General features: G+C 43.2%; 1 protein-coding gene across 4 annotated transcripts in view; it reads right to left on the bottom strand.

Annotated features, from left to right (window-relative positions):
• NUP107 (nucleoporin 107) overlaps positions 1 to 21,722 on the bottom strand; it is a 48,891-nt gene extending 27,169 nt beyond the window's left edge. Inside the window, exons 1-11 of one of the 4 annotated variants that reach the window (XM_073327831.1) lie at positions 21,504 to 21,722; positions 16,717 to 16,802; positions 14,870 to 14,959; positions 14,363 to 14,478; positions 12,180 to 12,315; positions 11,397 to 11,500; positions 7,645 to 7,772; positions 7,282 to 7,330; positions 4,966 to 5,037; positions 4,327 to 4,415; positions 3,059 to 3,137 (exon numbers count right to left, since the gene is read on the bottom strand). In XM_073327831.1, the coding sequence (XP_073183932.1) occupies positions 3,059 to 3,137; positions 4,327 to 4,415; positions 4,966 to 5,037; positions 7,282 to 7,330; positions 7,645 to 7,772; positions 11,397 to 11,500; positions 12,180 to 12,315; positions 14,363 to 14,478; positions 14,870 to 14,959; positions 16,717 to 16,802; positions 21,504 to 21,511 (957 nt within the window). In that variant the 5' untranslated portion in view covers positions 21,512 to 21,722. Of the gene's footprint in view, positions 1 to 3,058; positions 3,138 to 4,326; positions 4,416 to 4,965; positions 5,038 to 7,281; positions 7,331 to 7,644; positions 7,773 to 11,396; positions 11,501 to 12,179; positions 12,316 to 14,302; positions 14,479 to 14,869; positions 14,960 to 15,206; positions 16,643 to 16,716; positions 16,803 to 21,503 lie in introns of those variants that run through there. The other 3 variants (XM_073327832.1, XM_073327833.1, XM_073327834.1) reach the window with 3 other exon arrangements.
• Positions 21,723 to 24,791: the final 3,069 nt, after the last annotated feature.

The following is a 24,791-nucleotide window of genomic DNA, read 5'->3' on the forward strand; positions in this document are numbered from 1 at the left end:
CCGGATAGCAGACTTTTTCCTTTCCTTCCTTTACCTGCGAGTTCTTTGAGAAAGCCGTTTACAACTGTTACATTGACTTCCTCTCTTCTCACTTTCTTGTGGATCCACTCCAGCCTATTTTCGGCTTTCTTCAAAACATTTAAACTGCTCTTAATGCCACTAACCACCTCCTCCTGACCAATTCTCAAAGCCTATGCTGATCTTTCTTGAGATTTCCTCTGCATTTGATACAGCTGATTACTCCTCCTTCCTGGACAGTCCTCCCTTGGTTTTCAATATACAAGAAATAATAATAGGAGGAAACCAGACGAGGATGGTAGAACCCAGAGCTCCAAACAGAATTGGGGTTTCATTGTGCTAAGTGAAGGAGTACTTGTGGCACCTTAGAGAAACTAACAAATTTATTTGAGCATAAGCTTTTGTGAAAGTGTGCCCTGGCCTACAGAGCTTACAAATAGTGCTGCACATCCAATTCAAACAAACATTTTGTCCTTACTTTTAGGTCTCTACATCACACAGCCCAAATCTAAATTTGACATGGCCTTCTTTCATATTCCCCACTGTTTTTCTCCACTCTTCCTGTCAAGATTCCTTCCCCACTCTGAACTCTAGGGTACAGATGTGGGGACCTGCATGAATACCTCCTAAGCTTACTTTTACCAGCTTAGGTGAAAACTTCCCCAAGGTACAAACTATTTACCCTTTGCCCTTGGACTTCCACTGCCACCACCAAACATCTGACCGGGCTTATTTTATGAGGAAAGAGCCCGTTTGGAAACATCTTTCCCCCCCAAAAGCCTCCCAACCCTTGCATCCCACTTCCTGGGGAAGGTTTGATAAAAATCCTCACCAATTTGCATACGTGACCACAGACCCAAACTCTTGGATCTTAAGAACAATGAAAAAAAACATTCAGTTCTTGAAAAGAAGAATTTTAATAGAAGTAACAATAAGAAGAATCACCTCTGTAAAATCAGGATGGTAAATACTTTACAGGGTAATTAGATTCAAAACAGAGAGACTCCCTCTAGGCAAAACCTTAAGTTACAAAAAGACACACAGACAGGAATATCCAGTCTATTCAGCACAGCTTATTTTCTCAGCCATTTAAAGAAATCATAATCTAACGCATATCTAGCTAGCTTACTTACTAAGTTCTAAGACTCCATTCCTCTTCTGTCCCCGGCAAAAGCATCACACAGAGAGACAGAGAGAGATTTGTTTTCTACCTCCCCCCAGCTTTTGAAAGTATCTTGTCTCCTCATTGGTCATTTTGGTCAGGTGCCAGCGAGGTTATCCTAGCTTCTTAACCCTTTACAGGTGAAAGGATTTTTCCTCTGGCCAGGAGGGATTTTTAAGGTGTTTACCCTTCCCTTTATATTTATGACACTTCCAATCACATCATCCTTGATACAGTAACTCCTCCCTTAACATTGTAGTTATGTTCCTGAAAAATGCGACTTTAAGCGAAATGATGTTAAGCGAATCCAATTTCCCCATAAGAATTAATGTAAATAGGGGGGGTTAGGTTCCAGGAAAAAAATTTTCACCAGACAAAAAACTATTATATATATTTATTTATATATATACACACACACAAAGTATAAGTTTTAAACAAAATTTAATACTGTACACAGCAATGATGATTGTGAAGCTTGGCTGAGGTGGTGAAGTTAGAGGGTGGAAGAGAGTAGGATATTTCCCAGGGAACATCCTACTGCTAAATGAACTAGCATTCGGCTGAGCCCTCAAGGGTTAAAACATACTGTTGTTAATGTAGCCTCACACTCTACAAGGCAGCATGACTGGAATGGTAGAGACAGACACACACACGCGGTGAGAGAAGCTTTAAGTACACTGCATGTTTAGATCAGGAAGTTCAGACAGCAGCTGCGGCCAGCAAGCTCCCTCCGTCCTGAACCCTGTCGTGTCCCACCCCCACTCTATGGAGAAGTGATAAGTGGGGAGCAGGAGCGGGGGGAGGGGGGACACCCTGACATTAGGCCCCCCCTCTCTCCCCCCCACGCATAGCAAGCGGGAGGCTCCTGGGAGCAGCTCCAAGGCAGAGGGCAGGAGCAGCACATGGCAGTGGGGGGAGAGAGAGCTGAACTGCTGGCACTTGACAGCCTACTGGACGGCTGCCGAACAGGGAACTTTTGGGAGCGGGGAGCTGATAGGGGGGCTGCCAGTCCACTCTGGTTCCAAGCCCCCACCAGCTAGCTCCAACGGGCTGCTCTTCCTGCAAGCAGTGGACAAAGCAGGAGCTTTGCACAACTTTATACGAGCATGTTCTCTAATTGATCAGCAACGAAACAACGTTAACCAGGACGACTTTAAGTGAGGAGTTACTGTACCCTGTTTATTACCTTGCTCCATGAGCATCTGTCCCTTACATTTGGCATGCCCTCCCCAAATCTGTTTAATCAAGCTAACCTTTGTCACAGAAATTATTCTTGTAAGGTTTTTGGAAACGAGGTTTTAAGCGAAGGGGCAAAGGTAACTAAAATAAAAAAATGAATTTTAAAAAGTGAACGAGAAAGGCACTTGCACAACACGATAGTTTGAGTAACCATGTTATTTTATTGCCACTTGTCCTTAATCCACCCCATCCTCCTTTATCCCTATTGATTTATGATTTTCACATGTAGGGTCAAGTTAAATCAAGATTATTTGCTCTTCTGGGTAGGGATAGTGTTTGTTCTGAAGCACCTAACATTTTGGGCACTTTAAAAAAAAGTACCAATAAAGACACTCACCTCAATGAATAGCTAAGAAGTATTTCTGCTGAAAAAAGGGGAAGGTGGAAAAAAAAACAATATCCATGATGGACTAAAGTCAGATGCCCAGAACAATAAAGATAGTGTACATAATTTCCCCAGACGTTCAGGGCTGCTATCATGAAAATGAAAAAAATCTGCTACAGGAGTTTTTCCATTTTTAAGACAGAAACTCCTGAACTTTTGGGGAAGTTGTGTTGGGTAGGAAAAAAATACTAATTACCCCAAAAATCCAATTTACACCTACTATGAAGCCAAACCTCATTTTAAATTATACTTACTAGTTCAGTTACCAGGGGACGAGTACTTCCAATGTATGTGCTGAACTGTCGCTGCTTCAAAATATGTAGAGTGTTCTCCCTAAAAGCAATGAGAAATGTTCTTTTTAAAGAGACATTTAAGATATCAAATGTTTTTTTCCCAAAATGGCACATCAAAACAAACTGATGGGTACTTTGATTTTCACAAGATGGGTTCTCAGTGTATCAATTTCTACAGTTTACCCTGAGGCCTGCCAGCTGTAATACTGTTGTGTAAATATAATTCAGCTAAAAACATGAAAGTAAACCACCAACTGATATATGATCAAATTCACCGAGAGTTGTTTCATTCATTCAAATAAGGGAATCGTTTCAGTGTGGTAAACTAGATTGTATTTTAAAATTCTAAATTCTAAAGTCAGGCTTGCACACTCAGTTCATTTCAGCATTCCCAAACTTATCATTAGCCTTTCAAGTCTGATTTAAAATCCATGGTGGGATTTGGTATTTTCTGACCTGAACCCATTGCTGAGAATGAATATGACAAAAACTATTGTTGCCAAGGTGTTACAGACTCAGTAACAGCGACAAGGACTTGAGCAAAGAAATAATAAGGTGCAAGTGAAGGGACAGATCATTGTATTAACACACACAAATGTGATCTAATTCATCCATCTTAAATAATAAAATGACTACCAGGTGGCTAACTATTAATTATTTCTATTGTGGTGGTACCTAATGACCTCAAACAGTGATTACAGTACTATTACTCTAGGCATTGAATAAACTACACAAACAGTCCCTTGGCAGAGAAAAATTACAATCTAGGATTTTGGCAATTGAATAAATAGACAAAAGGGGTAGAACAAGGCAGCAATAAAGGCAGGTGTGTTTGCATAAATTAGCAAGCACAGTGGTGTCAGTAACCTAGCCACTGTAGACAAATCAATTCTGGTCCGTTACGTATATTACTCACAAAAATAAGTAAAAGTGAAGTTAATGATTTGCCTCTAGGTTAAATTAAAACCACTCACATTATACCACTTTTGTTTTCCCTAAAGAAATGCACTGAATTCTCTTCTTTTGGAAAGTCACCATGTCAACAGTTGACCAAAAAACTCTAAGAATTAAAAAAGAATGAAAAGCGTTGCCAGCTTTTTAAAAGCTAACATTAAGTTTTTAAAACAGCTCTATCAACCAGTTTGCTTTAATACTTGTAGGAAGCATGCAGTGTACATAATACAAGAGAAAACGTCTGCATGACCCTTAATGATGATTCAATTACTCACCAATATACAGATTTTGCATAGAACTCAATGTTGTCAGAGAAATCTCCAATTTCATCCTTGGCAATGCTCTCTAACCAATCTACCACCAGCTGGAATATAAAATTAAGCTGTTTTTTAAAACACGCCTGTTACAAATATAATACCAGCCTCCCAGCCCAATCCTGGCCTATTCATTATCTGTGTATCCTAAGATGTACATATATGTCCAGATCACTGCACCCTCATTTCCTAAGTAACCAAGCATGACTGACTGCATGTTCAATCCCAGCTTTTGTTAGCCATTCCTGTTACAATACTGATTAGCGGCTTATTCTGCTCCATATATTGGCTAGTAAAGGATATGCCAGATGAGGATAGCTCTCAAGATTCCTAATCCTCTGCCCTTTTCATATTAACTTCAAGTATCTGGCCTCCATCAGTGCAGAAACTAAGCAACTTTTGCCGTCACAAAAAGACCCATACATACAATCCCTAATGAGGTTATATAACCAAGGAAACCCATTTTAGAGAAATATATAGTGCTAGAAGCAGTTTAATACTCTACATAGCATTTGTTATAGTTTATAATGGAGTATAAACAAATATTTAAAGCTTGTTAGCTTATCTACTCCCAAATCTTTCTCCATCTTTAAATCATACCTGGCTTTGTCGAACCAATGAGTCTTTCTGAAACAAGATGCCTACAGCCGTCTTTTCGCTAGCATTTAGAACCTATTTAAGAAAGAGCTTTTATTTTTTTATTAAAAAATAAACTTAGGTGTCAGAATGTAAATGGCAAAAACAAGAGAATTCAGGGAAGACAAATTAATATCATATCCACTGACCTTCTACAAGTTTTATACTGGTAGCTTAGAAAAAAATAATGCATTATATCAAGATATATTTTCATATGCTGTAAAATAAAATTACATCTAAACCAGTGATGAGCTGCCAAAATCTTAACAACCGGTTCCCTATAAAAAAGTTCTGATTTAAGGGATGTGCCCCAGTATGTATTTTTTGTACCAACAGGGTTACCATACATCCATATTTTCCCGGGACGAATTTTTAAAATTTAAAAATTCCTCCTGGACGGCGATTTAAGAACCAAAAAGCCTGACCTGTCCGGGAAAATACAGGTGTGTGTTAACTCTTCCTAAAGTTCTTTTTTAAAAAGATGGGCCTGAACTAGAAATGAGCTCCGTTTCACATGTGTGGGTCCCCGCCACTCCCTGGGGGTGTGCTAGGGTGACCAGATGTTCCGATTTTATAGGGACAGTCCCAATTTTGGGGTCTTTTTCTTATATAGGCTCCTATTACCCCCCACCCCCTGTCCTGATTTTTCACACTTGCTGTCTGGTCACCCTAGGGTGTGCACATGTGTGGGTCCCAGCTGCTCCATGCCCCCCTCATTGAAGCAGGCATGCAGGGTTACTGCCCTGAGAACTGCAGGGCACCAGTGGACATGGGGCCAGCTGCAGACAGGGGCGTGGGGCTGGCTGCGGGCAGGGCAGGGGGTGCGGCAGGGGCTGGTGCGGGCAGAAGGTGCGGGGGTGGCTGGAGGCAGGGGCTGGCTGCGGGCAGGGGGGTGGGTTGCTCATGGGGAGAGCGGCTTGGAGCAGTCCGAGCAGCAGAAGGCAGCCCAGGCCCAGCAGAGCAGCCAGGGACCCACCAGGGAGCAGCGGGAGCCCCAGGGGCAGGGGTCGGGGGAGCAGCAGCAGCACCAGGGCTTGTGCCCAGGGCCAGGCAGCAGCACACGTGGCTCCCGCAGCACAGCGCCCCCAGTGGCCAGAGGAGGAGTTACATCACTTCCCGGCCAGAGCCCATCAAATCCTCAGCGCCGCCTGCAGGGAAGCGGGCTAACAACCAGTTCTAAAACGGCTTCAAAATTTAACCACCCATTCACGAGAACTGGTGCCAACCGGCTCCAGCTCACCACTGCATCTAAACATGAGATAGCAGAATCAGTCCATAGGTGACATGTTACAAATTAGATAACAGTAGAAGATACTGGTATACTTTGGATCCCAGTCAGGTTATTCGAGTATTTATTTTAGATTTATACAAAAATAAAAATGGGTGCTAACTCAAGGTTTTAAGTGCCCTTGCCATAAGTTACAAAATGAAAAAATGGTCAGCACAACTCAACATTTCCCCTTTCCCAGACAGATCTAATTTCCATTAAACCCTCACCAAAAGCAGGAGAAGAGGCTCTTGCTAAAAGCTGGAGGACTTTTAAGGGGGAGGGTGGAGCAGGGTGAAGGGGATTGATTTTTGGTAGAGTTAAATTTAGAAATATTGATAGGCCTCTCCTCCTTAACTAAAGCAGTATCAGTTGAAGATATTTTATGTCAAAGACTATGTAGTTTGAATTTTACAAAAGAAAAGTTACTCCCCTTAGTCTTTACCAGCACAGGCTGCAAACATTGTTTTGTAATAAAAAGAGCAAAGAGAGACATAGACCAAGAAAGCTTTTCAAAACTCTTCAGTCTGCCTTCATAAGAGAAATCAAGATGACAAGATGCTAAACATCCCAAGGCCTCCTATATCATTCAATTATTTGAAGATGGAACAAAATTCTCAACTCTTGACTATCCAATAGAAACACCATTATCTGCAAACACCCTGGAGCTTAAGAGAAGTGGACAGATAACCACTTAGAACAAACTTCCCATCTTTATATGGAGTGGTTATAGAAATGCAATTTAATCATATTTTAAACCAATTCCTGTGTTACTAATATTCAGAAATGAACATTTAATCTGATTAACTTTTAATAATTTATGCAGTTCGGTCTTATTCATCTCATCTTAGACAATGAAAATCGAATCAGTTTAATTTTTGTTTACATTCATTTTTACTTTCAAGTTCTGAGTGGTACAATATTTGGGTTGCAAACAATGAAGACAAGTGTATTTAGATTTAAAAGTTGTCCCTTAAACAAAATAAAAGGGCTCATTATAGCATGAAGCTTACCGCAATTTCAAACATTGTTTCATCTTCTAGAGCAGACTGTATTCTATCTCTAGAGACAAAAGTACAAAGTTTTATTAATAGTTAATATGAAAAAATATTGAAATTTTATGCGTCTCCCACTGTAAGTCTTCCCTACAAATACAAATGAAATGAAGAAGCCACTCACTGATCTGTCTAGCATTCATGTCTAATACCTATGCAATGACAAGTCAATTTTGACTCTTAAGAACATTTATGCAGCATGTTTACACTAAACAAAGCTGCTTAACTATTTTTCCATGCAGAATATAAATCCGGTAGTCTATACATCCAAGTTACTAACTCACTGCAAAAAAAACCCGACATACTTTTCAAAAAAATTACCTGTAAAGTGAGGACAGTAGCCTCCAGGTTACCATCTCTTGCTTGAGAAGCCACAGAACACTGGCAGTCTTTGAAAACTTCTGCTGTCCAGGAGTAGCTCGGTAAACTATTTTTCCCAGTATATTCACCTGACGTAAGTAATTATATACAATACATTATCCATTTTCTATTGCGTTTCAAGCCATTAAGGTAATGTTTGCATTACCCTGAGTACTCTCTGTTACCTAAGACAGGTGCTTGTTCTAGGATCTTTTCAGTTCTTTAGTTGGGAGCAGAAACACTAAGGCTACGGCTACACTGTAGAGCTTGCTGCTGTAGCACTAGTAGGGCAGACGCTCTAGGCCGACAGCAGAGAGCTCTCCCGCCGTGAGCAGCAGCAGTTATAATCGGCAGGAGAAGCTCTCCCACCAACATAGCACTGTCCACACTGGAGATAAGGTCGGTGTAATTTACATCACTCGGGGGCGGCTTAGTCACACCCCTGAGCAACATATCTTGGGTCGGGATAAGATGTAGGGTGTACATGGCCTAAGCCTACCCCCAACTGCCTGAACAATTGAAAATTGTCAGTTCTAAGCATCAGAACTCATTAACTGAAGGGAAACGTATTAAGTCCCTCTTATGAGCTGCGTAAAACACTTATGGGGACACACGTAAAATAAGACCTAATAGAATCTGCCTAGAAACGTGTGCGTGTAGACAAGAACAGAGGCAAAAAAAAGCAAGGAAGCCAAGTGCTAACCTGTGAGCACAGTGTGACTGCGGGAAAAGCTAAAGAGCATTTTTGGGTCTCATGGTCGCTAGAAAGAGGTTTGGGGCTGTAAGCTAAAAAACTGCTTCTTTTGCTTTTGGTTCATCCTGTATTTATAGGAGTAAGACTTTGTATACTCCTTGTAAATAAACAAAACTGCATCATGGAGAATATCAGATTCCATCAATTTTTACCTCCACCTGGACCACCACTGGGCCCTGACATTTGACTACACATTTGGGTAGAAAAGGGGCAATACTGGTGTCAAAAGCAGGATCCAGTTTCTAAAGCCCTGCATGGATACAAAATTTATATCCGTGGATGAGGATATAAAAATCAGTATCCTCAAAGCTTCAGGGCTCTACTGGGAATGCAACAGTGAAAGCAGCAGCATGTCAGGCCGCTGCTCCCAGGAGCTAGTGCCCCATGCTGGTAGCAACTCTGGCACGGCTGTACCACTCAGCTCTGCCCATTAGCAGCTGTCCCTGGTCATGCTAGTGTGTAAGAGCAGCTCATACGCCCCCGGACAGGAGACGCTGGCCACTGCGTGGAAGGGACTTGTGTCTGGGGGCTTACGAGCCGCTCACACACATTATAATGACCAGGGACAGATGCTGGAGAGCCTGGTGCCTGTCCCAGTGAGTGGGGTGGGGGCAGTACAGCAATGCCAGAGGAGCTGCCAGCGCAGGGTGCTGGCTCCTCGGAGTGGCGTCCCGACATGCTGCTGCTTTCGCTGCTGCAGTTCCTGGTAGAGCCCTGCAGCTTCACAGATACTGATTTACATCCGTAGATATGAATTTTGTATCCATGCAGGGTTCTACCAGTTTCCAAAAAGAAATTGTGAGCTGGTCTTCCTGTTGAACCAAGATGGAGCATGAGGTAATGACTCCATGGGAGGCTTATGTGGCTCACTTCAACATTATATATCAAAAGAATAGCTGGTAAGAGGGAAAGAAAGGAGAATTACTAGCAGCCAACTTGAGTGCTCAAGCTCTGATTGTGCACAACTTAATCCCAGAAAACAGTTATCCAGAACTGGTACAAGCCCTTGACACGCAGTTTGGAGTTCGCCATCAAGCTGAGCAGGCCAGGGCACAGATAAGAGCTAGGACAGGGAAAGAAGAAACCCCACCTGACCTAGAAGAGGACCAGCAGGGACTTGTGATCTTGGCATACCAAGACACCAATGAGGCCTTCCAGGACAAGTTGATGGATGGACCAGTTGATAGATGCAGCTGGACTTGGACTTGCAGATCAAGTGAAATTGCCACAGAACTTGAATCTTTCCTTGCAGCAGTGCATGATAAGAGGAAACAACCACTAGCAAGGAAGATAGAAGCTGATCACCATGTGTCTTGTAATCATGGCTCTGTGAAAGAGGGGATTCTAATCTGGTTCATGATCTTAGTGAACAACTACAAACACTGATAAATTTGATTTGTAAAAGAAGGTAAACTGGCAATGACAAAAAAATTAAAGGAAACAGTTCAGTTAAATGCTGGTAATGTGTTAAAACTGGCCACAAAGAAAAAAAAAAAAGGTTTGCTATAAATTTAAACACAGGGCAAGACAGACTGTTGAAGTGTCTAGTGAAAGCCTCTCATTGTTCAGGAAATAGGAGTCAACACCAAGCTGACGGGAATAAACCTTCATGGAGGGCAAGTTTTTGGTTAGATATGGGCAGTTACACAAACAATAACTGGAGTCCGGCTAGCATGCATAATGGGATCCATAAATCAAGCACAGCGGTGACTGATGCTGGCTAAAACAAAGTTATTAAACCAGACGTTTTTAAAAGGCTAGGGAATCAGGGATCGAACACTGAACCACCTAACTGGTCTTAATGGAGACAGTGATGGGGGCAAGGGCACCCATCCAAAAACTGGACTTTGGAACTTGAACAAGAAGTCTTGGTGGCAGAAACAGTGGATGAGCTAATAATTGGCTTGGATTTCATTAGGGCAAGTAACGGTAACTGTGTCATCATGCCAGGAAAGGTGTCTTACAAATTCCCTTTCACGATATGGCCCAGGTCAGACAAAAGGCTTGTAAGGCAATTGTTTTGCAGTGACTGAATTGTCCTGCCTCTAGGGGGTAGAAATCATTTTAACAGCTGTATCAGCGGTTCCCAAACTGTGGGTGACAACCCCCCCTCAGCAAGTAGGGGGAGGGGGAGTGGAGTTGGGTGAAACCTGGTTACAGGTGGAGTTAAAACCTCATTCAAACTGATGTGTTAACGCACCCTTCCCTTAAGATAGCTCTCAGAAACATTTATGGGGACATACCTAAAATAAGGCCTAATAGAATTCGCCCAGAAACTAGCACCAGGTGGATAGTGGGGGCACTCCACTGGGTGTTGTGAACAGGTGTGTGAGAACACAGAAAGTGAGAACAGACAAGAACAGAGAGGCGCAAAGGCAAAAAAAGCAAGGAAGCCAAGCACTAGCCATGAACACTGACGCAGGGAAACACAACCTAGATGGACCTACTATGAGGTGGATACATAACTGGTTGGAAAACCATTCCCAGAGAAGTTATGAGTGATTCACAGTCAAGCTGGAAGGGCATATTGAATGCTCTTCTCTGGACTTTCTCCAATTTGTCCACATCTTTCCTGAAATGTGGTGCCCAGAACTGGACACAGTACTCCAGTTGAGGCCTAATCAGTGTGGAGCAGAGCTAAAGAATTACTTCTGGTGTCTTGCTCACAATACTCCTGCTGATACATCCCAGAATGTTTGCTTTTTTTTTTTTTTGGGGGGGGGGGGGGGAGGGAGGGAGGGAGGGAGGGGAGGTAAGTGTTACACTGTTGACCCTCATTTAGCAGGACTTTGTACATTACTTGTAAATAAATAAAATGCCCAACGCCTTCCAACTGTAACATCCAACGGGCCCCAAAATTTGATTAGCAGTTCTGGTCGGAAACGAGAAACAAACATAGTTTCAGCAACACAATCTCTTACGAAAGGAAATACAACTTGAAATTCTTACAATAATTTACCTGGTTATTACAAGTATTCTCATACTCTTCTACAAGTTCAAAAACAGTAGTTGAAGTGTGCTTCAAAAACGAATGCAGAAAATCTGAGTACATACTCATAGTAGCTAGAACATATTAAAGAAGAATGTCATGATAGCATGCCATACTTTGTGAAAAACTGAAAACAGAAAGAAATTCTCCTGATGTGTATTTGACATTTTCAAGGACTACACAAAGCTCTATTTTTCAATAAAATCTCACTTGCAGCTCTTCTTTGGTGCAGTCATGATGAAAATAAAATGCAGACACTTACATGAACTATGTGCACCCTGCAGAATGTCATGCAAATTTACCATCGCAACTAAGGAAGTGAACTACATAAAAGGTAGATTCTCAGTGTTACAGATCTTAAGTCACACAGCAATTATACCACAACTTTTGCTATAGACCTGGTCGTACGAGAAAGCTTTAAAGATACACCAAAAGAGCCTAGCGCCGTAAGATGCAGCTATTTTACACCTTACATCTCTAGAACTGACAGACTATTTGTGACTCCATGTTCTAAGGAACTCTCTTTTCCCTCAGTAATGATTAACAGGTTTCCTGAAGGCAACTTCAATCACAAAGTTCACAAAGTATTGTCTCCAGCCAGCAAGTAGAAGGAAGGGGGCAGGGGGGGAGGAGGTCAGGCAAGGATATTCTGGAAAAACATTACAATAGGGAAGTGGAACATACATCTAAGAATTGCACAAAATAATTATTGTTTCATTTTAATTTTGTTGTGAAAGCTCAAAGTCATCTCACCAGCTTCTCCAGGATCATCCTCACGCAACAGAACAGCGCTCATGGTGACATCCTCTGTCACACTGCACAGGTCTAGGTTTGTGAACATTCCTGTATGCTGAGGTGTGAGTGCAGCTGTCCAATTGCTGTCATCCAACTAAAACACAACAGAGAAAAATAAAAGCAATTTTACAGTCAGGAGAGCTTTAAAGCTTCTTCATTCGATGATTATTTCTTATGGATACAAACAGAGTAGCTCTAGAAATTAAAAACGACTCAGCTTTTAGATATGACAGATTTGCCTCTAAAAAGGTAGAAGTCTGGATGTACATGATTTTCTAATCTAATGAGAAGGATGCAAAATTTCACTCACTCTTAAAATACGTATCCTACTCTCTCCCTAAACCTTATTATGTCAAACCTTAACTTGGACTGAAGTTTTAAGTTGTCCGAAGTGGGTGAAAAGCAGCAGAATAATTTTAACCTACAAGCAACTTAAGACAGCTGTGTGGGTGGGTGTGTGTGTGTCACAGAACAGAGCCAAAAAGTGTCATAAAAAACAGTTTGAATTAAAACTGTTCATTGGAGTTTTCAAAGCTTTAGGTAAGGTTACAAGATAGAACAGCAACAAAATGAAAGAAAGTGTACAAACTAGGGGTGCCGATTAATCAGTTAATTCACGCAACTAACTAAAAAAAATATTAATCGTGATTAAAAAATTAATCATGATTAATTGCATTTTAATCACACTTAAATAGAATACCAATTTAAATTTATTACATATTGTTGGATGTTTTTCTACATTTTCAGATATATTGATTTCAGTTATAACAGAATACAAAGTGTACATTGCTCACTTTATATTATTTTTATTACAAATATTTGCACTGTAAAAATGTTAAACAAAAATAGTTTTTTAATAATATTTTGCAACAGTGGCTGCAATTAATCACGATTAATCTTTTTAATCGCTTGACAGCCCCAGTACAAACATGGACTAAGGAAAATACTTAAGTTTGATGGGACTTTTGGTTATTTCTGTGGGAACATGTGGTAACTTACCCAGATGAGCACAGCAGCAAGCCGGCTGAGAGTGACAGAGACTGGAGCTATCACCACCTCACCACAATGACAAGCATCCTAATAATCATCACCATGACTACCATCACCAACACTACATGCTAGGTCCCAGTGATTTGCCATTTGGTTTTTTCCCTGACCCTGAGGGATATTCTCACTGAACCAGTGAGGACAGGGAATCGGACATCATCATCTTCATGGCAGTATGTTAAGCACCTCTTGAAATGTGAATATAGGTCCTTGCTATTCTCCAACCTGTTTTTCAAATTCCACTCCCACATTATTCCTCCTGCTTCTCTTCTATCTTTGCCTTTTTGTCTTCTAGCCATATGTGGAGGGAGGGATGAGACTCACTAGTTTTAAGTTTGAAGGACAGACTAAATAATTTAGAAGACTGTTGTCTCATTTTTAAGAGACTTTGGCAAGTGAGAACTTATGCTTCAGTCACTTTCAGTTGGGCGTACTGAAAGTTTTCCCAGACTGATCTGATATAATCAGTTTAATTCAGACTACAGTCAATCCCTCTCTTCCTTTAATAGTTTAGTTGTAAATATGAAACATGTTTTGACAAGAGAAGTTTATGTATCCAAAACATTTAGGGTTGTTTTGTTTAAAAAAAAAAACTTTATATGTTGTGTGTTTAATTAAATTCTAATCATCCTAATGCAGCTTGATACAAATCATGAGCAAAAAGATAATAAATAAGCAATATTACCATTTTCTAACATTAAAAATGTACAATTAATAGGAATCTGAAAATATTAAGCAATATAATTGCTTAATAAATGTGTACAGTATATTGGTATTTTGCTCCTACGTAGCAGAAAGATGTACCAACTCCAGTGTAAAGGCTCTATTTAGTTATAAAGCAACAAGTTTTAATGGTTACATTAACCATTTTGAGAAAGCACCTTTCTTTAGAATATAACAAATACAAATAGAAAAGTTGATTAAAATTGAGGATTTAAATTGAGGTTTTCAACTTGGTGATTTAAATAGCTCTGGTTAAAAGCAAACCACCCTGCTTACTTCAAAACGTATGTGAACACAGTAAGCACTTCTACCTTTTCATAAGATTCATATGAGCGAAGAAGGGAGAACAACATGCCCTATAATCTTCATACCGTAGACAGATGGCCAAAGAATCCAGGAGTATGCGTAAATTGAGGCGATTTCCCTCCTGTTCCCAGGATGGTCGACATATCTAGCTGCTTTGTGGAACCTCGTGTTTGTGGAGTAACTGAAAAGCAAAACAATATTTTTCTACAAAGAAAGTTTAAGGCTATGGAGCTCTGTTACCAAAAAAAATCAGTAACCGAGATTGTAAATATACTTATGAAGTCCTACATTCAGTTAACTAAGGAAGGAGCTAAACTGTTTCTCTCTCAAAGTTTAGGTAACATTATCTTTACTATTATTATTTGGGCTTTATCAGCATGCCTGCTGCTACACAAAAAGAAACACTGTCTCAGCCCAAACAAACTTTAAGACAATTACAGAATAAAGTGTTTGAGGTAAAATAGAATAGTGAGAAATAAAAATATAGAAAACAAAACATTTAGTGTTTGTGTAATCACGAACTACAATTTATTATACATGGAAGTGGAGAAACAAAACAAAAAACAACTTACAGAACTGGCGAAGCAATGACCCTGGAGTTCGGGGAACTATCTGGCCTCTTGATATTCCATTACCAAGACTGTCATCCAGGGATGCAAGAACTGGTGGACACGTTAAGAAAATGTGCCCTAAACTTCATCTCAGGTCTACTACAAAATTACTGAGAGTGATTTATATTATAAATGAACCATCTCTGCTAATAGCATCTTTAGAAATCCTTAAGATACCATAAGGAATGTACATCTAGTCCAGTACAATTAACAAGGCTAAGAGATAGTCCCTGTTAGATAAGCTTGAAATATTTACCACAGACTTAATAACTAGAGGACTACGGTTAAGCCTACTAACCTGAGGTAGATACTGAAGATGAGTGTGCGGATGGAGGGAGACTCATGGTGAGGGGTCTAGGAGAAACCCTCTGCGAAGTATTCCAGACCCACTGCTGCTGGAATCAAGGAGGGTATTAGTATTACATCAGCCTTTGGCTAGAACGTATCTGCTTAATCTGAAGTTCCACCCCCCACAGAAAGAAAAAAGGAGCTTTCTACATCTGCTCTCTAGTCACCTAAGCCTGCTAGTTGCTTTGGAGAGGGTGGGGAAGAAGAATTCTCTACTTCTCTACCTTTTCCTCAATTTGTTTTGTGGTTCCTCCTACTCAATACATAACTCCAGTGTGTGATTCCTTCTAGATTTGCCAAGCAGCATGAAACTCACATGATTCCTGTCAATTTCCCTACTGGTTTCCCTGTTCTTCAAAATTCTGAGAAAGGCCAGCATCTTGTTAGTTTTATTCTGTAGTTGCTTAGGAGAGCTACCAGCAACAGCAGACATGCTGGACTCCTTTGCTCTCAGTTTCAGGAAAATATTACTGCATTAATTCACATACAGAAAATTGTGCTCTCAACCATAAAAAACTATTTTTGAAAGCAAACCCTTACATTCTTCAGAAAATGATATCTTATGCCCATATACACTCTTGCATAAGCTTCCCATCTATCATGTATAAATTAATTATTCAATCACTGATCTAAGTATATTATGAAAATAACCTAGAATATATTTTGAAGTTTAAAACAAACTTAACAGAGGAGCTAGGGGAACTCTACAAGACAAAACACAACTTATTGCAAAACTGTACTCCAATAAATATACAATTGTCTTTCAATTTAGTCCTAAAGAATCACTTGGAAAAGTTCTGCTAAACAGGCAAGGTGGTATAGTATGCTGCTAAATACACAATAATATTCATTTTCCAAATGAAACTAACCTGGATTTTCTAGTTTCACTAAGAATTCTTAAAAGGGAGACTTAACTGAGAACCAAGTCAAATTAAAAATAAAACAAAACGTGGAGTCAAGATGTTTTAGGAGCTTCAAACACCCCAAGCCACCCAACCAATCTTGGTACTTGTAAAACAATCACATTTTTATATTTTTTAAAATATCTCCTTCTTCCTCTATGAAAACCTCCTGCGAACAATAGGAAAAACTGAAGGACTACATAGGGGAAACAATGAAACACAAATTGCTGTTAGGTGCACAAGCAAATTAACTGAAAGAGTAAAAAAGTTTTCCCCAAACTCTTTCAGTTATAGACAGAAGTTACTTTTAAAACAGTAGGTATAAAGATCTCAGAAATCAGATTTTTAACGTACACTTCAATGTAACTTGTGACTTCAAATGTGTATAAAATTAAAGGAATATGTTTTACAGCACTCTTCAACTGACAAGAATTCAATTTTTGGAAAGCCTTCATTTACTATAGTCAAAACCATGAAAAGTTAACTGCTGCATTCAGCAATCACAATTTTTATACCCTTTAAAACAGGCAGAAAAAAACCTTGACAGGAAAAGGATACTAGAAACTCTTTTTTTAGAGCTCTGTTTCCGAGTAGGCCTGATCACATCTACATCTTGTGGGGATGACATCTCTCCAAATTCATTCCTACAAAACAGGAATATAGTTGCTATAAACAAACATATTCAGATTACATTTCCCAAAAGGTTGAGAAGAGTAGCCAGTAACTGTATGGCACTAACTCAAAAATCCAATTAAAAAGAAAAACTAATATCAAAAAAAGAAAAACTTAAAAACTGGAATTCCAAATACTGATATCTATCCAGCAACAGACTTTACTTAAAAAATTCTAGTGGAGCACTTGGTTCTCATAATGCTGTGGAGGCTGCAGCGTTAAAGCCAGGGTGGTCAAACTTACTGACTGGCATATGCGGCTCGGACAATCTTCATAAGTCTGAGAGCCAAGGCACACCTGCTGGGGCTCAGGGGTTCAGCCTTGCAGGCAAGGGGATCTCAGGGCTTCAGCCCCATAGGAGGTGCTTGTCAGGGTTTGGGGTTTCAGCCAGATGGGAGGTGCCTGTTTGGGCACAACATTTCAGCCCCGCGGTGGGGTGGTGGGGCTTCCGCCCTGTGGGGACAGAGGTCTCAGGGCTTGAGCTCTGGGAGGTGCCTGCCGGAGCTCTCTATACACAGCTAACACCTGGGAGCTAAAGGGAGGGGCCAATGAGGATAAGAAGTGGGCATGCCTGGGGGGGGGGCATGACTGGAGCTGTAGGGGGGGCTGACCCTTTAAATTGTGCCCCTCCACTTCAGAGGCAGATTAAGTTTTCACAGGGCTCTGGGCCAGAGCAAGTGGGGGCCCTTCCCCACCCCTTCCACCTGCAGTCCACCCGCCTCTCCCCTCCAGTACTCCTGTCAGGGAAATAGGGTCAAGGCACAGGGGTTTGCCCCACCCAGCATTCCTGCTGGGGAACAGGGGAAGCCCCCATGCCCCAACAACAGCACCAGGCAGGCGGGCAGAGCAGGTCAAGCTCCCCTGGGCCCCGACCCCGTTCCCTGGCAGGAGCACCGCGCAGGTGGCGGAGCGGGTCAGGAAACGGGGCCCCCAATTAGCCAGGGCCCCTGAGCACAGGCCCCATTGGCCCAGTATTTAATCCGCCAATACCCCACTCTCAGCAGGCACCAGTCATCTCTGGCAAGCACCTAGCCCTGCCACTCCACTGTAGGACAAAAGCCCCAAGCTCCCTCCCACAGTCTGGCAAGCAGAGAATGGGGGCGTTCCACAAGCCACACTTTAACTGTAAAAGATCAGCATAGGGCTTGCGAGCCACAGTTTGGCCACTCCTGGTTTAAGCCATTAGCCAGAGTACTTTGAGAAAGTTGTGCAAAAAGCTTTAACATGGCACATTTATGCAAAGAATTTTTAAAATCTATTTCTTACGCAAATGTTCTATATAATAGAGAAGCTACAGATTGAATACTAAAGTAACTTTAATTGTTTTAGACTGTTTCCTCTTCAAATGAATATATAATTTTTTCTTAAACTCTACAAGTCAGAAATTGAAACTAAGACCTGGTCTGCACTATGAAATTATTTGTGTGGATTATTTACACCGCTGTGCAACATAGTTATATCAACCTAAGGGCCGGTGTACACAGCACTATGTCAGCAGGACAGCTTCTCACACCAACATAACTACCACCTCTCGAAGAGGTGGAATTATTAAGCCAACGGAGAGCAGCAGCCATGTCGCTATAAATTTGTAGTGTAGACCTGCCCTAAGCTGCACTGAACCCTCTCTCTAATACTAATATAGGCAGATGCTAGTCTCTTTTATAGTCAAAATTAGACTGGCTATCCTCAGCAAAACTGAACAAATTTGCCTGAGCTTACAAATCTTGCTGATCTTACAGTACAGCAGTTTTTTCTGGGTCAGTTTAAGCAAATCAAATGTGTTCAAGAACTAGGAAGTTTAAAATAAAAAAATAGTGAAGTGATCTGACTTCTGGCATGTTTTCCTAGATATTTTGGTTCAGCATACGTCCAAGAAGTTGACCAGTGTTTTGGGGAGAGAATGATTTAGATTCCACTTTCAGTAGAAATCTTGTACAGTGCTTAACTCTACATATTTCAGGTTTCAGAGTAACAGCTGTGTTAGTCTGTATTCGCAAAAAGAAAAGGAGTACTTGTGGAACCTTAGAGACTAACCAATTTATTTGAGCATGAGCTTTCGTGAGCTACAGCTCACTTCATCGGATGCATACCGTGGAAACTGCAGCAGATATTATATACACACAGAGATCATGAAACAATACCTCCTCCCACCCCACTGTCCTGCTGGTAATAGCTTATCTAAAGTGATCATCAAGTTGGGCCATTTCCAGCACAAATCCAGGTTTTCTCACCCTCCACCCCCCTACACACAAACTCACTCTCCTGCTGGTAATAGCCCATCCAAAGTGACAACTCTCTTCACAATGTGCATGATAATCAAGATGGGCCATTTCCTGCACAAATCCAGGTTCTCTCACCCCCTCACCCCCCTCCAAAAACCACACACACAAACTCACCCTCCTGCTGGTAATAGCTCATCCAAAGTGACCACTCTCCCTACAATGTGCATGGTAATCAAGGTGGGCCATGTCTAGCACAAATCCAGGCTCTCTCACCCCCCCCCCTTCCCCCCCAGGACACACACACACAAACTCACTCTCCTGCTGGCAATAGCTCATCCAAACTGACCACTCTCCCTACAATGTGCATGGTAATCAAGGTGGGCCATGACCAGCACAAATCCAGGCTCTCTCACCCCCCCCCCCCCCGGGACACACACACACAAACTCACTCTCCTGCTGGCAATAGCTCATCCAAACTGACCACTCTCCAAGTTTAAATCCAAGTTTTCTTTTTAACTCTACATAGGCTCCAAAATATCTCATGTCCATGGGGTTCCTAATCTATGTGGAAATCTGCCAAGGCTACAGAGCCCCAGAAGTCAATTTACATACACTGTGTAGCATGGAGCTTAACAGATTTTACATCCAGAACAGACTACCATCTAGTCCAGGGGAGGGCAAACTTTTTGGCCCGAGAGCCACATCGGGATTGTGAAACTGTATGGAGGACCAGGTAGGGAAGGTTGTGCCTCCCCAATCTGCCCCCTCGCACTTCCCGCCCCCTAAAAACCCCCCAACCCATCCAACCCCCTGTTCCTTGTCCCCTGACTGCCCCCTCCCAGGACCCCACGCTCCTAACCACCCCCCCAGGACCCCACCCGCTATCTGACCTCCCTGCTCCCTGTCCCCTGACTGCCCCAAACCCTATCCACAGCCCCGCCCCCTGACAGGCCCCCCAGGATTCCCACATCTATCCAACCCCCCAATCCCCATCCCCTGATCGCCCACCCCAGAACCTCCTCCCCAACCAACTGCCCCCTGGAACCTCCTGCCCCATATTCAACCCCCTCACTCCCCACCCTCTTACCATGCCACTCAGAGTGGCAGGAGCTCACAGCCGCGTGGCCCAGCCAGAGCTGGCCACGCCACCCAGAGCGCTGCCGGCATAGTGAGTTGAGAGTGGGGGGGAGGGGAGACAGCAGGGCAGGGGGTGGGAGCTAGCCTCCCCAGCCAGGAGCTCAAGGGCCAGGCAGGACAGTCTTGTGGACCGGATGTGGCCCACGGGCCATAGTTTGCCCACCTCTCATTTAGTCTGAGGTCTCGTACAACATAGGCCCAAGAACCTCATCCCATAACTTCTATTTGAGCTACGGTATATATTTTAGAAAAATATCCAGTTTTGATGTAAAGACTTCAAGAGATACAGAATCCAGCATGTCCATGGATACATTGTTCTTTTGATTAGTTATCTTATTTTTTGCTGAAGCTAGACAAACTCAGACTTCCAACCCCTGGATATATTGTACCTTTTTCTGACAGATTAAAGACCCATCTATCATCAGATGATTCTTTCCTATATAGATATTTGTAGGCCATGATCAAGTCACCTCTTTACCCTCTCCTCGATAAACTAGATTTAACTTCTTTAGCATCTCACTGCAAGGCAGATTTTCCAGGCCTCAAATTACTCTAGTAGCTCCTTTCAGAGTCCCTGATTTGCACAATACAGACCTCAATTCTTGGTCCTAAATGTATGGTGTTGCATAAAACGGGATCCAATGGCTTGAAGTTGAAACTAGACAAATTCAGACTAAAAATATCCCCATTGTTAAAAACGTGCGCAGTAACTGACCATTAGAACAATTTCCCAAGGGTTACAGTGGAATCTGTAAGAATCTGGAAGACTGGATATTTTCCCAAAAAGATATGCTCTAGTTCAACCGGAGCCACTGGACTTGAGGCAGCAAGTTTTATTTGGGAGAAGTCCTGTGGCCCGGCCCAGGTGACGCAGGAGGTCAGACCAGAGAGCACAACAGCCCTTCCCGGCTGTATAATCTGTTCTGTTCACATGACACCCCGGGGTCAATTTAACTGATCTGCCCCCCACCGTTATTTGCTGCTCCCCCAGCGTTTGCCATCACGCCAGAGAGCCTCCCGGGGAAACCTGCGTTGCAGGGGGCGGGACTGTGAAGAGGCCCCGAGAGCCGGTTCCCGCAACGTTTCGAGGGACAGACCCCCCCGCTCCCCAGACGGCTCCCAGCCAGCAGCCGAGGGGGAAGGGCCGCGCCCGCCCCGGGCTCCCTGCCGCTCGCCAGCTCTCACGGGCTGCAACCCCACAGGGGAGGCGGGAGGGGCGAACGCCAGGGCGCGGAGCCCCCCGTGACAGCGGGCGCAGCGCGGCCCGGTTGGGGCCTTCCCTTGCCCCGGGCCCCGCTCGGCTGCCGCGCTCACCTCTCCATGGCGGGGGGCCCCGGCCGCCGCTTCGCTCCGGAGTCTCCAGCCGGCCCGGGCGCTTTCCGGAAGCGCGTGGGTTCTTTGAGCCGGAAGTTGAACCAGACCGGGTTTAGTCAGGGAAAGGTCGCGCCTGCATTGCGCACGCGCGTAGCGGCTGCGCGCTCGCTTTTGCGCTGAAGCAAGGAAGGCAGCGCGAGCGTCCCGGCCTTGCGCGCTCACGCTGAGGAGGGGGTGGGGTCGGGGTCCGCCCCTCCCCCTCCATCGCCCGCGTCGCGGTCGCGGGGACTGCACACAGACCCTCCCGGGTGCGCGCGGCCGATGCTGGGGCTGGCGCCGCCCAGCGCCGGGCTCTGCCGCGGGATTCCGCCCCTCGGAGCAGCCTGCGCGCCCCCTGCTCGCCCGGCCCAGCCCCTGCCCGGTGTTAGCTCCGCTCGCCCGCTGGCGCACAAGCGTGTGCCCGCCTTCTCCGTCCTGCCGGCATTTCGCTCCTCGCAGCATCCAAGCTGCTCGCTCGCCAGGCTGTCCGGCGCCTGCCCTCCGCTAGGCGCTTCCCTGCGGAGCGCGACTGACAGCAGTGGCGGCTTCAGGCGCCAAAGCCACCGGAGGCTCGTTAATGTCACCCAGCTGCTGCTTCCTGACCGTGGGGGGAGCACGAGCAGAGGCGCTGGAGCCGTGCCGAGGGCGGCAGGGCGTTACCTTTCCACAGGTGGAAGGTTCTTTCCAACCCTAAAGGCATGGAATACTTCGTCTATTAAAAAGAAAAGTTTCAGAAAATTATCACCAGCCTATGTTAGGGAAAGTCTCTTACTCATCACCCACAAGTGGGAGTTAGCAGCCTTTGCCCTCGATTACTTTATGGAAGATTAATGCTGCTTCAAGGAAAATACTCCCCTGCTGAAGAGAAATTAATTGGTAATTCTGGCTGACAGGTTCTGCCCACAGCTAGGACAAAGAAGTGGAAAAACCATGAACTAGTGCTGGAATTATAATGTATATAGGGGTCTTACTATGACACTAATTTAACCATAAATTCCTTTATTAAACCCAGAGGCCAAATGTGCTAAACATGCTTTAATAATAACCAATTTACTACATCCAAACAGTAACAAAACAGTTATAAGCATTTGATCAAGATACTTAAAAATGGGCTGACCCCAGTGATTCTTAGACACATATTGGTCAGCTCCAGCTTGGTCAGGCAGGTATCAGCAACGAATCCTTTAAGAGTTTACTTTTAAATGCCTTTTAACAAACAAGTGATGTCATTGCCAATTATCAACACCAGTTAAAAAACAATTTGAGACAGTTCACCCTTCGGTCCAGTTATAAATCTTGTCCAGATTAAAACCCCTTTTCTTTTACTCCTCAAGGGCATTCCTCCCTATCTTTCCCCCTCCTTCCTGCTGACCAACAGTTTTTCCATTGCACCAGGGTTCACAGAGGCCCTAATTTTTGAGGCAACACTGATAAGTGGGGTGGAAAGGGCCATGTTGGTTCCTTCTAAGATACTCTGGCTATGTCTACACTACACACCTTAGCTGTGCTGCTACAGCCGTGCCGCTAAAAGGTGTGCAATATAGCCACTCTTTGTCGGTGGGAGAGAGTGAGGGCCGACAAAGCACAGTCCGCACCCGCGCTTTTCATCCGTAAAACTTGTATAAACTTGTTCGGGGAAGTGTTTTTTCACACCCCTGAATGACAAAAGTTTTATTGATGAAAGTGCAGTGTAGACAAAGTCTAAGTCTTATTTAAAACCATCTGCAGTCACCCCTACTGGTCAGAACCCTTCTTCTTAGAAATTTCCCATGATTTCATTAGTTATTTTTTGAACCAGACATTTTCTCTACGTCATTCCTTCTGGCCTTATGACTCTACTTTCAAGGCCTTCCTTTTTCTTGCTAGTCTGGGCCTTTCTTTACAACACACATATTTCCTTACCCAAATTTAAGCTAACTTAATTCTTTCATTTCATATTTATTCTATAACTGTGGTTTCAGACATTTCACTGGAACACACGGCAGTTAATTTCTGTCCTCTCATTCCATAAGTGAGGGCTAGGAGAAAGACTTACCAGTCTATATATTTATAGAGGAGCTCTATTCATTACAGACCATTTCATGAAAGTTACCAGATATTATATTTTCTCAGACCTGTTCAGAATTCAGTGACATCAATCTCCTTCCTTATAGTTTGTTTATAAAAAGACATAAACAGTAGAAAACACCTTGCTTTGTTTATTTTAATTGTCCTAATTGTTGATTCCCTTAAGACAATCCTCCATCCTCATTGGAAAACATGATTTATAATAGAATCAAGAAGAACAGGAGTATTTGTGGCACCTTAGAGACTAACACATGTATTAGAGCATAAGCTTTCAAGAAGCTCAATCTTTTTATCTTGAAGAGTAGGTTAAGGGGTGACTTAATTACAATCTATAAGTATCTACATTGGAAACAAATATTTGATAATGGGCTCTTGAATCTAGCAGATAATGGTATAGCAAGATCCAGTGTCTGGAAATTGAAGCTAGACAAAATAAGGCATACATTTTTAACAGAGTAATTAACCATTGGGACAATTTACCCAGGACTGTCCATCACTGGCGATTTATAAAGATTGGATGTTTTTCGAAGATATATGCTCTATCCCAAACAGGAATTATTTTGGGAAATTGTATGGCTGTGTTATGCAGGAGGTCAGATGAGATGATCACAGTGGTCCATTCTGGCTTTACAGTCTAGGAATCCAATTTACAGGTAGCGTATGGGCAGTGGTAGTACCCGTACCATCTTCTCCCCCCGCCCCCAACTGCTCCACCAATGTATCTCAACACCCCAAGGCAAGTCAACATTCAGGAGTATTCAGCCCTTGCCTTTTTGATCAGACTGCTGAGGAGGAACGTAAGAGCCAAGCGTCCATTAAGAATTTGACTGAAACCACGCACCCTTTGCACTTTCATTTAATTGGAATGATACTAATAAATAAGGTGAAACTGTTGGCTTTACAAACTGTTTAAGGCAAACCTACAGCCTGGATTCGGCCCGCTGCTTCATTTCATCCAGCACTGGAGGGAGGGGAGCTGGAGGGAGTAGGGGGCAGGGCCACAGAGAAGGGGCAGCAGGGGGCTGGGCTGGTATAACAAGCCTTGGAGATCTTTTGGACTACAGTCAGAGAGAGTGGGTGGACCCCACAGCACTCTACCAGTGCATGGGGCTGTGCCCCCTGCATGTCCCCTGTTGTGTGCTCCAGGAGGTGAGAGCAGCTTTGCCTCCTGCTTCTCTCGCT

The sequence above is a fragment of the Lepidochelys kempii genome, chromosome 1 (assembly GCF_965140265.1).
Source record: "Lepidochelys kempii isolate rLepKem1 chromosome 1, rLepKem1.hap2, whole genome shotgun sequence".
In the NCBI taxonomy this organism is placed as follows: Eukaryota; Metazoa; Chordata; order Testudines; family Cheloniidae; genus Lepidochelys; species Lepidochelys kempii.